General features: G+C 62.6%; 1 protein-coding gene across 3 annotated transcripts; it reads left to right on the forward strand.

Moving 5' to 3' along the window:
- The first annotated feature begins 53 nt into the window (after positions 1 to 53).
- On the forward strand, positions 54 to 9,419 carry ZNF853 (zinc finger protein 853). 3 transcript variants are annotated; one of them, XM_081133926.1, is made up of 4 exons: positions 54 to 352; positions 1,483 to 1,690; positions 2,465 to 2,587; positions 4,036 to 9,419. In XM_081133926.1, exons 3-4 carry the CDS (start codon positions 2,503 to 2,505, stop codon positions 6,081 to 6,083), a joined length of 2,133 nt encoding a protein of 710 aa, XP_080990052.1. In that variant the 5' UTR covers positions 54 to 352; positions 1,483 to 1,690; positions 2,465 to 2,502; the 3' UTR covers positions 6,084 to 9,419. The 3 variants fall into 3 exon arrangements, 2 of the variants coding, with proteins under 2 accessions (XP_080990052.1, XP_080990051.1); XM_081133925.1 differs by having other exon boundaries at positions 292 to 352; positions 2,470 to 2,587; XR_013998553.1 differs by lacking the exons at positions 54 to 352; positions 2,465 to 2,587 and having other exon boundaries at positions 1,109 to 1,690; positions 4,036 to 4,110.
- Positions 9,420 to 12,122: the final 2,703 nt, after the last annotated feature.

Here is a 12,122-nt window from a genome sequence, read left to right on the forward strand (position 1 = left end):
CTACCTCCAAAGCTAGGTGCTTGTTGCAGCCGGGTTCCCCCATGAGGCGGATTCTGTGGCAGTCACAGGGCCGACTGCAAGCTTTGCAGGCTCAGGCCCACGGGGCGCCCCAGCCTCCAGCGCCCGTGAGGCCCCGAGGAGGCAAAAGGTGGGGCGAGGGGGCCGAGCGCATAAGGAGGGAGGGGGCCGCGGCCACGGGGGGCCGTTCCCACGCTCCCCGGCAGGCGCAGCCTTGGATCCCCAGGTCTCCGGGCTTTTCAGAGAACCTGAGCTTCCCGATTTTAAGGCGGACCGCAGATCAGCGAGGTCGGCCTGAGGCGGTGCCGCAGGGACGGGATCCCGAGGCCGGCAGGTGAGGCCTCCGGGGGGCGGAGGCGAAGGGGGGCCCGTGACGCAGGCAGGAAGCGGCTCGGGCCTCGGGGAGAGGGCCTGGGGAGGGCACAGCGAAGGGCGCGGAGGGGCCTGACCACCCGGCCTGTGCGCACCGGGAGGCGCGGTGGGTCCGGAGGGGGATGAGCTTGGCTCTCCAGCTCACGAGGGTGGCCCTGGCGGCCCCACTGGGTCTCGTCGTGCCCGGGCTGGCGCAGACTCCCCCGCCCCCCGCGGCCTGCCCTCGCGTCCCAGGGCCCCAGCGGAGGGGTCCCCGGTGTGGAGAGGGAAGCCGCTCCTGAGCCCGCCGGGCCCGGGAGGCAGCCTGCTCATTAACTCAGCATCCGCTCATTGAGAGCTAATTGACCACAACTTGTACCCGGGCCAGAGGTGCCTTGAGGCTGCAGCCTCCCCCGGCACCGGCGCGGGGCCCTCGGGCGCCAAGCCCTGCGCGCAGCGGCTGCCGGTCGGTCGCCAAGCCCTGCGCGCAGACGCGCGCACCCGGGGATGCGGCAGTGCGCGCTGCGCTCCGCACCCCGGGGTCCCCGCCTCGCGCCCCACGCCGCGGGGGAGCGGCCGGGCGGGGAAGGGTTAAGCCCACCGAGCTCGCGGCGGCCTAGAGTGGCGGCGGCGGGGGCCGGGGCGCGGGGGCGCGCGGGCGGCGGGCGGGGGACAGGATGCGGATGCCGGGGGTACTTCCTGTGCCAGCCCCCAGCGCCCCCGCCCCGGCCCGGCCACTGCCCGCACGGACGCAGGCGGGCCGGACGCACGCGCGGGCGGGCGGGCGAGCGAACCGGGACCCCCGCCCGGCCGCGCCGCCGGCCCCCCGGCCTCCCCCCGAGGCCCGTGGGAGCTGGGCACCTGTGGCCGCCGGCGGAGCCCGGCCGGACCCGGACTGCCCTGGGCTGAGCCGAGCCCCGTGTCCCCCGGCCCCCGCCGACCTCGGCCCGGGCCACCCGCCTGGTCCGCCCCGGAGCCCGGGGCGCGCGATGGTCCCGCGGGGCCAGCTCTGAGCCGGCGCGGATCGGGGCGGTCTGCCCGCCGCCCGCCGTCCCGGGGCGCCCACACCAACTTCTGCTCTGGAACTGCGCTCTGTCCCTTCCTTTGGCCCAGGGCGACCTCGGCAGCCCTGACAGCAGCCGACCCTCCCAGTGCCCAGAAGGCGCCCGGGGGCCCAGCGCCTCCCCGCTCTTTCTGGATGGAGGCGCCTCCGGGAGGAGCTGGCCCAGGGCTCTGGCCTTGACCTTCCAGCCCCCGCCGACCACACCTCCTGCCCTGCAGGTGCTGCGGCTGCGCTGAGAAGCAGGAAATGCTGCACCAGGTGAGACCGGTGGGCCCGAGAGCTGGGCGAGCCCCGCGCTTCCCTTAAGAGGTTTTGGACTGGCTTCTAAAAGGCTAGAGAGACCCAGAGTCATCCTGTTGGGAGGGGAGGGGGGACTGGATGTGGGGACACTTCTGCAGGGGCTAGAGTGGACACGGAGAGGCAAGAGACCCCCAGACCTCAGGAGCCCGTGGGTGCAGGGCCAGGCCGGCAGCTGGTGGCGCCCTGAGTTGTGCCACCTCCCTGGGGAGCTGAACCGGCACCAGGACGCACACAGCCTGGAACCCATGGCCTGCCGGTGGCCCAGGAAGGCTGGGCCAAACCTCAGCCTCTGAAGCAGGAGACAGAATGAACAGTCCTGCCAGTGCCTTGAACAGGGCAGGGGACGTGAGATGAAAAGTCACTTTTCTGCAAACTTCCCATGGGTCCCTCTGGGACTTCAGCTCCCCATCCTAGTGAGGGGCCTGCTTTCCCACCCAGAGGAGCAGCTGCAGCACTGCCCCCAGGCCATGTGGCTCAGTGGGGGCCCTGCAAAAGTCAGGAGAGGAAGGACCACCCACCTCTGCGGGGGAAGGAGCCTGGGAGCTGAGCCTCCTGGCTGCCCTCTCTCCTCCTTTCCCAGCTGTTGACTGCACTGTCCTCCTTCACAACAGGGGTGCAGCCGCCTGTTCTGAGGGCCTGACTCAGATTTGGGGGTTCTCTCGCAGTCAGTGCCATAGGTTGGGAGTTCACAGGACCACTGCCCATCTGAACAGCTTCCTTCCTTCTTCTCAGCACAGCCGGCTCCCTGGAATCTTGGTCTGACCACCAGGATGGAGCTGGGGCCGGCGACTGACACCTTCGTGCTGGACCTTCGGTGTCTTAAAGATGGGGGCCCAGCGCCTGACACCCTCTCAGGTGAGGGGCCTCTGACCTCCTAAACAGGAGCTAGTCTGCAGGCCCCCAGCAAGGACCCTTGGACACAGCCCCAGGCCTGCCATGGTGGAGAGAGGGGCCTAAAGGGTGGTGAGCAGCTTACTGTCTGGAGGGTACCCCCCCTGGTTATTAGGAATAGTTTTCTAGAAGGAATTTATTTCCACATAGATGCCCCTTGGTTTCATTAAATCAATATATTCCTGGAAAAATGACCAGAAAGCAAAATTTTATAAATCAACCCCCTGTTTTCCATTACAAAATTGAAAATATGTTGAAATCAGACTTGGGCATGGAAAAAGCTTCTTAGAGATTCTGCTAACTCAGTAGTGATGCTCAAAACGAGACACTGTCTGTGGCTGCCGTGCAGAAGGTGGCATTTGGAGACGGAATGACTCCTGTTCCGCAGGGCTTCCTCTGTGCTTGCGCCGTGCTGGGCCTGGGCATTTACCCTCCAGTCCTCAGTGTCCCTGAAAAGCATTTGTCTCCTTCAGCAGATGGAGAAACTTGGACTCCCAGAGGTTAAGGAATTGGCTGGTCGCTATGTTCACGTGGGGCTGCAAGTTAGTCCCTCCTGTTCCAAAATGACAGTCTCTAACACTTCCAGTCTTAGGCTGTTTCAGATGGGGCTAGTTGTATCCTTGGCATTTCCAAACTGTTAGTTTGCAAACTATCTCCTAACCCCCAGGGCGAGGGACTCTGCAAGCATCTACCAGGTTCTAGGGGATGTGCCAGTGCTCTTCCTGCTGCACTCAGGAAGCTGGCAGGGTGGGCATCATTAGGCTATTTTACAGACAAGGAGGGCACTGAACCTGCAGGGGGTTGGACAGCTGCTGACTGGTAGAGTGAGGGCCAAACTCGAGTCCTCTGGACTGAGGGCTTCCCACTGGAGACATTGTGTTCTCTCTGGAACTTTGGTGACTTGTAGAAACTGCTTGTGGTAACACTTCCAGGCAGCTTTACAGACAGTTTCTTATTTACAGATAAAGCAAGTTTTATTTTTTTAAGGTGTGACCCTAACTGAGGCCAGAGTGCAGCGTGGGTGTGTAGCTGGGAATGGTTGGTTCACTGAGTCCCACTGGATAGTTACTAGACCCAAGGGACTTCTCGGGAAATGGTGTTGGACTCCATGCTGGAGTCACTGCCCATGTGGAGGATGGCCCAGAGAAGGGCCAGGGAGCTGGGATCCAGAGTGATGTGACCAGCAGTCTTTCGGTTGCATTTCTAAGCCAACCCCACACCTCTGGGCATTTCAGTGTCTGCCATGCTGCCATTGTCACTTGATCCAGTGCTTTTGGGTCCCTGCTGAGAGCTCAGCCATGTACCCTAGAGTGGCTGTACATGGAGCAGGATAAGAGGGAGGTTCTGAGGGTCTGGGGCAGAGAGCTGCCTGTAGACCTTCCTCCCCTGACTTCCTGCCGTGTCTACTCCAGGTGGCAGCGGTGGGAGTGAGAGTCAGGAGGAGGAAGAGGCTCAGGAGCGAAGCAGCAGCCCACCACGGCCAGCAGTCTCAGCCCCAAAGGGGGCCAGTGAGATTGCTGAGGAGGCCCAGCCAGGACAGCCAGAGTTGCAACTGCGATGGTCAAAGCAGCAGCCAGAGCTGCAACTACAGCCCCAGCAAGAACAGCGGCGACAGCAGCAGCCACAAAACCAGCCATCAGGACATCTGTCAGAAGTGCAGCAGCAGCAGCAGGATGGACAAGAACAGCTGCCCCAACAACATCAGGAACTCCAGGAAAAACACCAACCCCAGCAACATCAGCGGCTGAATCCACAGCTGCCACCGATACAAGTGCAGGAGCAGCAAGTGCAGGAGCAGCAGCATGGACAGCCCCAGCAGCAGCAGCCCCAGCAGGAACAGCCTGAGCAGCTGCCTCCACAACGGCAGGAACTACAAGAACTCCAGCCTGTGCAACATGAGCAACTGACGCCACAACTGCAGCTGATGCAACAGCAGAGAGAGTTACAAGTGCAGCAAGTACAAGAGCAACAGCCCCTGCAGCAGCAGCAAGAACAGTTACAACCACAACAGTTACTACAACAGCAGCAGCAGTTGCAACAGCAGGAACTGTTAGAACAGCAGAAACAGTTACAGCAGCAGCAGGAGCAACAGGAACAGCAGAAGCAAGAACAATCACAGCAGCAGGAAAGGTTACAGCAGCAGCAACAGTTACAACAGCAGCAACAGTTACAACAGTTACAGCAGCAGCAGCAGCTGTTGCAGCAGCAGCAACAGTTACAACAGCAGCAGCAACAGTTACAACAGCAGCAGCTGTTGCAGCAGCAACAAGAACAATTACAACAGCAGCTGTTGCAGCAGCAACAAGAACAGTTACAGCAGCAGCTGTTGCAGCAACAGCAACAACAGTTACAACAGCGGCTGTTGCAGCAACACCAGTTACAGCAGCAGCTGTTGCAGCAGCAGCAAGACCAGTTGCAACAGCAGACGCTGCAGACCCGCCCACTGGAGCCAGAGGAGGAGGAAGAGGTGGAGCTGGAGCTCCTGCCAGTGGACCTGGCGTCGGAGCAGGAACTAGAGCAGCAGCGGCAGCAGGAGCTGGAGAGACAACAGGAACAGCGGCAGCTGCGGCTCAAACTGCAGGAGCAGCTGCAGCAGCTGGAGCAGCAACTGGAGCAGCAGCAGCAGCTGGAGCAGCAGCAGGAGGTGCAGTTGGAGCTGACCCCGGTGGAGCTGGGGACCCAGCAGCAGGAGGTGCAGCTGGAGCTGACCCCTGTACAACCGGAGCTGCAGCTGGAGCTGGTGCCCGCTGCAGGGGCAGGTGGGGCTTCGGCATCAGGGGCTCCAGCTGCGGTCATGGTGGCCCCCCCAGGCTACGTGGTGCTGCAGGAGCTCATGGTGCTGCCGGCCACGGTCCCGCCACCAGCAGCGGTGGTGCCCATCTCAGGCCCCGCGGGCAGCGCAGCCCTGACGCCAGCCCGGCAGCGGCGACGGCGGCGCACCCGGGACCGGCCAACCATCTGCGGGGAGTGCGGCAAGGGCTTCAGCCGCAGCACTGACCTGGTGCGGCACCAGGCCACGCACACTGGCGAGCGGCCGCACCGCTGCGGCGAGTGCGGCAAGGGCTTCTCGCAGCACTCGAACCTGGTGACGCACCAGCGCATCCACACGGGCGAGAAGCCCTACGCCTGCTCCTACTGCGCCAAGCGCTTCAGCGAGAGCTCCGCGCTCGTGCAGCACCAGCGCACGCACACGGGCGAGCGGCCCTACGCCTGCGGGGACTGCGGCAAGCGCTTCAGCGTCTCGTCCAACCTGCTGCGCCACAGGCGCACGCACTCGGGCGAGCGGCCCTACGCCTGCGAGGACTGCGGGGAGCGCTTCCGCCACAAGGTGCAGATCCGCCGCCACGAGCGCCAGCTGCACGGGGCCGGCCGCTCCCGCGGCCTGGGGCTGCTGCGCACCACGCGCTCGGCCACCGGCGGGGCCCCGCGCCAGCAGGCAGCCCGGGGCAAGGCTCCGTGACTCGGAGGGGACCGGCTCCTCTGATGGAGGCACTGCGCCTGCTGGGACCGCTTGACCCCGCTCCGTGATCTTTTCACACATCCTGGAATCTCGCGTGGAAAAGGCTTCCGTCTTTCCTCAGGATCCCCTGCGGAGAGGGACAGACTCACACGGCGAGAGAAAAGCCGGCGTGGCTAGAACAGCCCAGAGCTGCGCATCCGCACACGCAGCAGGCGGTGTGCGTGGCAGCTGGGCACCGATTGGCGAGAAGTGCGCCAACACGCGCCCTGGGCCAAATGGGACTTCCTAGAAATGAGAGCCACCCGGGAAAACTCTCAATGACAGATGGGACAGTTGGTGACATTGGACACGGATCGAACACTAACCAGGATATCAGATATACCTGGTAAAATGCACATGAAAAGGTTATGATCCTGGTGAAAATTATTTCAAGGAAATACGGGGGGGGGGGGCAACTCGTTTGCACTCTGTGTTTCGGAAACTGATCGAGGCACTAACTTGTCCTCAAGGGCATGTGCCCTGAAAATACCTTCTCAAGTGAAAATCCATCAGGGTGGCTATAACCCTGACTTAAATGTTTGTGTTTATACACAGGGTCAGAGTGCCCGCTGGGTCACTGTGCAAATGCCAGGAAGTCCTGCTCTGGGCACAAGGTTACCTTCCCGGCCAGGCCCTGGCTCCTGACGGGTGGGGAAGGAAGCTGTAGCCTCTGCCCAGTGTTCCCACCTCCGGAGCAGCCCCCCCCTGTCCCCTTCAGCCTGTCACTGGAGCAGAGCGCATTCTGGGAGGGCTGTCCAAGGTCCAAGGGAGTGATGCCCCCTGGAGAGAGCTCTGAGATACCCCCTTTCCTTGCAATCCTCCAGCTCTAGGCTTCTCAGGTGCCCGCCCAGCGACCAGGGCTGTGGGGTTGGGGCCTTGACACCCAGGGGCAGGGTTCTCCTGGTCGGGGCCAGCTACGCAGGGCCCTGGCCTGGGCAGACCCTGCCTCATCGCTGGGGGTCAGAGGGAGAACGTTTGGGATAAAGATTGGCGTCGTCGGAAATGCTCTTGACATTTACAGGATCGCCTGGCAGTGGCTGCTGCCTGCGGGAAGGCCGGCGGGGGGAGGCTGCCAGCCCCCCGCCCCCCACGCTTCCTGCTCCCGCCTTCCTACTGTGGCTGCTTGTCCTGCCCTCTTCCCTCCCTCCTCTCCTTTGCTAACACACCCTGCTACATTTTACACGTGTTGGTAGGTGAGAAACAAAACACGAACAATAAACCCAAATGCAGAAACACGTTGTGCCCGCTGGGTGTTCACCGAGTCGGGCGCAGCTTCGTGTCCGTGGAACGTTGTCCGGGTCGCTCTCGACACAAGGAACTGAGTCTCCAGCCCGTGCCCTGTGCTCCGCGCCCAGCCCTTCCCTGCAGCTGGAGGCCCTTGGCTGGGATGGACTTCCTCAGTGTCCCTCATGGGGAGGTGGGGACAGGTAGAGGCTTGAGGGGGCCGTCCTGGCACCTCCTGAGGACAAGCTTTGAGTCAGTCCCTCCCGATTTAACACCTTGCTGACCCGTCACGAGATAACTTGTGTCTGCACTTACATTAATTTAAGTAATTTTAAACGCCTTGCTGACCGGTCAGGAGGGAAAAGTAGCCTGAAGCACGGCGAGCTCTGGCTCAAGATAGCGGGTCAGCAAGGGGTTAGATACAATTTCCGCATCACTGTTAGGTATCTGTACCGTTCGGGAGGCATATGAAAATGTGTTCATGAGACGGAGTTCACCCGAGGTGCCGTCTGCCTGGGCTCTGCTCTACCGTCCGTGGTGCATGTGGGCGGGGGGAGGCTGTCAGCCCCCCCAGTCATTGTCATGAGCCTTCCTGTGGCTCACCAGGGTCACAGGGACAGGGGAGGTATGAAGCCTCTGGGTGCATGGGGGACTCTGAGGTCCAGGACATCTCTGTTGGAGGCACCCCGTCTCTGCTGCCTGCCGGGGCTGGCCCACTAACTGGACAGAGCTCATTCCCACTCGGCTCTCAGCTGTCTCCTCCTACAGGAAGCCTTCCTGGGCTCCTCCTGGGCTCTCACATGGGGGGGCTGTCAAGGAGCCTGGCACAGAGGGGTGATGACTGATGTCCCCACCCAGCCCCCATGTGCCCAGCATGGGGAGACAGCAGAAGTGCTGTCCTTAAAGATCCACCCAGAGCTAGACAGAAGTTAAAGCAGTAAAAGCATTTCATTCCAGACCTGATGCAATAGGGGAAAGAGACCTCAGAATAGAAGCGGACCCAGTTCTGAATTCGGCAAGGAGGAGCGGGGTTTACAGCCGAGGGACAGGGTGTGTGTGTGTGTGGGGGGGAGCTGGTGGATGGAAAATTACTAAGAAGAGAAACATCAGCGGTCGGGGGGATTCTGGTTAGACAGGATTCTTGCTGAAGGTAGGCTGGGGTGATCAGTCACCATCGGGGGGAGGATGGTGGGGTGAGCACTTGGGTCATATATGAAAGGTAATCAGATACCTGGGGTGGGGATTCTGGCTGAACTGACTGGACAGGATTTTTGGTAAAACTGGGTGATGAAAAGACAGATATGGAAGCCCAAAAGCGGGGGCCTAACTGAGATGAGGTTCAGACTAAAAATTTGGTCAAGCTGAGAATCTGTTGCCGCCTCCCCTCCCCTCATGCCTCCTGTCTGTGGTCCAGACCCTGCCCCTGCCTGGTTCTCTCTGCTTTATTGCAGAGCCTGGACTTGACCCTCTGCCCCTGTCTGGTGGACACTTCTGACATCTGTCTGCACCTCCTTTCTGCCCCCTGGCAACCCCAGCCTCGCCCTCTCCCCAGCCCCAGGTGACCAGCCTCCCCCAGCCTGCCCTGCACTGCTGGGCGGGAGTCAGGATGGACTCAGGGCTGGGCAGGTGCGAGCACCTTCGAGGGGGATGGGGCACGGAGCTCCCTCTGGAAGGGTGATGGGCAGAGCTCTTCACAGTGGTGTCAAGGCTCACAGAACCAGGGTGTGATCGGGTTGCCCCAAACAATTCCCATGCCCACAGCTTAACTCTGTCACCTTGCGCTATGGGCTGAATTCTCTGTTCACCTCAAATTCACATGCTGAAACCCTGACCTCCAGCGTGATGGTATTGGGAGGCGGAGTCTGTGGACGGTGATTAGGTCCTGAGGGTGCAGCCCTTCGGATGGGATGAGTGTCCTTATGGAAGTGCCCTTGCCCTCTCCGCTGTACAAGGACACAGCAGGAAGGTGCCAGCTACAGGCTAGAAAGTGGTCCTCACCAGACATCGAATCTGCCTACACCTTGATCTCGGACTTCCAGCCTCCAGAACTGTAAGAAATAAATGTTTGTTGTTTAAGCTGCTCAGTCTACGGTATCTGTGCTATACCAGCCTGAAGAGAGTAATGTTGTCATCTTGAAACCTTGTCACTTTCCATCTCAACAGCCTTTGGACAGCTCCCTGCCATTTACCTGGACCCCTGCCTGATGCCTTTGGTGGCTGCTTGTTGACGAGGGAGTCCCCACCAAGGTGTGAGTTTCCAACCATGGGATGGCCCTGGCCCCTCAGACTTGCCCCAAACACTCCACCTCCAGGCTCTTGCTCAGGGCAGGTCTCCCCCACCCCACTGCGTGCCTGGGACGGGGGGGGGGGGGGACCCTCAGAGAGGGGAGGAAATGGGAGCCCAGGGGCAGCAGGCTCTGTGCTCAGCCTCTGGAGGATGGCCCTCAGCTTGGGGAGGAGAGTCAGGCAGTGACCAGACCTCAGGGAGGGCAGGCCTGTTGAGTGGGGAGAGTCCGGCAGACTCTACGCCCTTGAAAATCTGGTCTTGGGTTAGGTATCGGGTGGGGACAAACCGACAGGAGATCTGAGGGGATGCTGGGGTGATGCAGGGGCCCTGCCTGACAAGGTGGAGGGTTCTAAGGCAGGAGCTGGTTCTTTATCTGCCCCTCCCCCATTTGTTCTTTACCTGGCTCTGGGCACCGCCTTCAACAGCATCCCCTGGGCTCCCTGGCCCTCCACATTGCGAGTGGGTTCAGCTAGTGCGGGGCGCCGGTGGGATGGGATGGGATGGGGAGGGCAGGCTTGGGGTATTCTCACCCCTCCCTCACAACCACAGTCCACAGGTGGCCCTGTCTCCACTCCTCCAGCTCTCCAGGCCCACAACATCTTTCCCTGCCCCAGAACCCTCAGGGCCTGGTACCAGTCTGGGGGCCTCCGTTCCCATGGTTCCCCTTTACCTGCCCTACACTGCCTACGTTAGTGATTCTACATGCAGATCCTCTCCCTGTAACACCTGAGGATGAAGGCTGGGGAAGGGTCTAAGTTAGGGGTCGAGGGTTCCAAAGCCTAGAGACCCACAGGACCAGACAGGTGGTGCCATGTGGCATAGGGGCCTGGAGAGAGATGGGGGCACGGCGGGCACTGGGAATGGCAGAGCCCACAGGGGCTGGTCACTTCCCAGGTCCCCCTGACCTGTGCCCTGCCCCCCGGGGGCTGTGTTGGCAGAACTTCTGATTTTTTCAATCTTTTCACAAGAGATCTTCAATTTTTAAGTGTTCGTTATTAATTTCAAAACATTCAAAAAGCACCAGGAGCCAAACGATCATTGTGAGGAGTGAGATTCGGCTGGAGGGCGGGCAGCTGGCCCTTTGGGTTGAGGAAGGTGAGACTTTGTGGGGGGCTGCGCCCCTCTGTGAGACAGAGGTTTGAGCCCTCGGTGGGCCTGAGCTCACCAGCCCCGGCTGGGGTTCTGGAGGGGAGAAGCTGTTATCTCAGGCAGGTGAGAACCTGCCCTGAACAGAGGGTCCCAGGCGGGGGACACTACAGGAGACAGAACAGCACAGTGGGAGGGGAAGGAAGGGGCCACTCCACCCATGCGGGCGCCCCGGCTGGAAGGGGCCCCCCCTCGGCGGGTGCCAGGGCTCACCATCAGGCCGCAGCTGCGGCCCGCGGGGTGCGCGCAGGCAGGTTTTGGGGAGGGCGGAGGTCGGCCACCGAGTCCGCGGCGCTCACCTTATCACAGCGCCTAGGGCCACCTGTCGCTTCCGGCTCCCGCTCGGGGAACCCCTCCCTCCCAGCCGGGCCCTCCCCATGGTCCTGATCAAGGGTCACTTTCAGATCCCAGGCCCTTAAGGCATTTATTCCGCGGCCCCTGCCCCCGAGTAAGGTCATCCATTCAGGGTAACCCACCCCACCCGCGCCCCGACTTTAACCGTCCCTGGCCCTCCATGGACTAGCGTCCCCGGGAGCCGCGCTGGCGGGCTGTGGACACCCGGCCCACCCGCTGCAGTCCCGAGGGTCCATCGCCAGCAAGGCCGGCCCACGACCACGCGGCCAGCCCCACGGCACTCGGGCGGCGGGACACTCCCACGAGGCCCCTTAGGGGCCATCAGCTCCCTCCCCGTTGTGGGTCCTGGGGAGGGTGCCGGGGCCTGGGTGGGCTTAGCGTGGGTGTGGCGTTCAGTAGGGTCCCTGAGTCAGGGTTGAATGAGTTTGGGGAGGGGGTGCGCTCTGAGTTGTGGGACGTCGCGGTGGGGGGGAGGCTTGTTTCCCGGGGCAGGGCTGGGTCCCCAGGGATGGGCCGGGGTCTCAGGGCAGGTCGGGGGCTCCAGGGTCTGCAGGGGCGCGGCAGGGTCTCGAGGTGGGGGCGGGGTCTGCAGGGGCGCGGCGGGGTCTCGAGGTGGGGGCGGGGTCTGCAGGGGCGCGGCGGGGTCTCGAGGTGGGGGGCCGGGGTCTCGAGGTGGGGGGCCGGAGTCTGCAGGGCGCGGCGGGGTCTCGAGGTGGGGGGCCGGGGTCTCGAGGTGGGGGGCGGGGTCTGCAGGGGCGCGGCGGGGTCTCGAGGTGGGGGGCGGGGTCTGCAGGGGCGCGGCGGGCGGGCGGGGTCGTGCGGGGTCACCCGCGCCCACGAGCCCCGGGGTCCGGAGCCGAACGCGCCGTCGCACGCGGGGCGCTCCTCTCGCTCCACTCACGTCCCCTCCCGGAGCCGCGCTCGACCCCGCGTGACCGGAAGTGCCCCCCCGTGGGCGCGGGCGGGGCGGGGCCGGCGGCGGTACTTCC

Source organism: Miniopterus schreibersii, assembly GCF_964146895.1.
Source record: "Miniopterus schreibersii genome assembly, chromosome: 4".
In the NCBI taxonomy this organism is placed as follows: domain Eukaryota; kingdom Metazoa; phylum Chordata; class Mammalia; order Chiroptera; family Miniopteridae; genus Miniopterus; species Miniopterus schreibersii.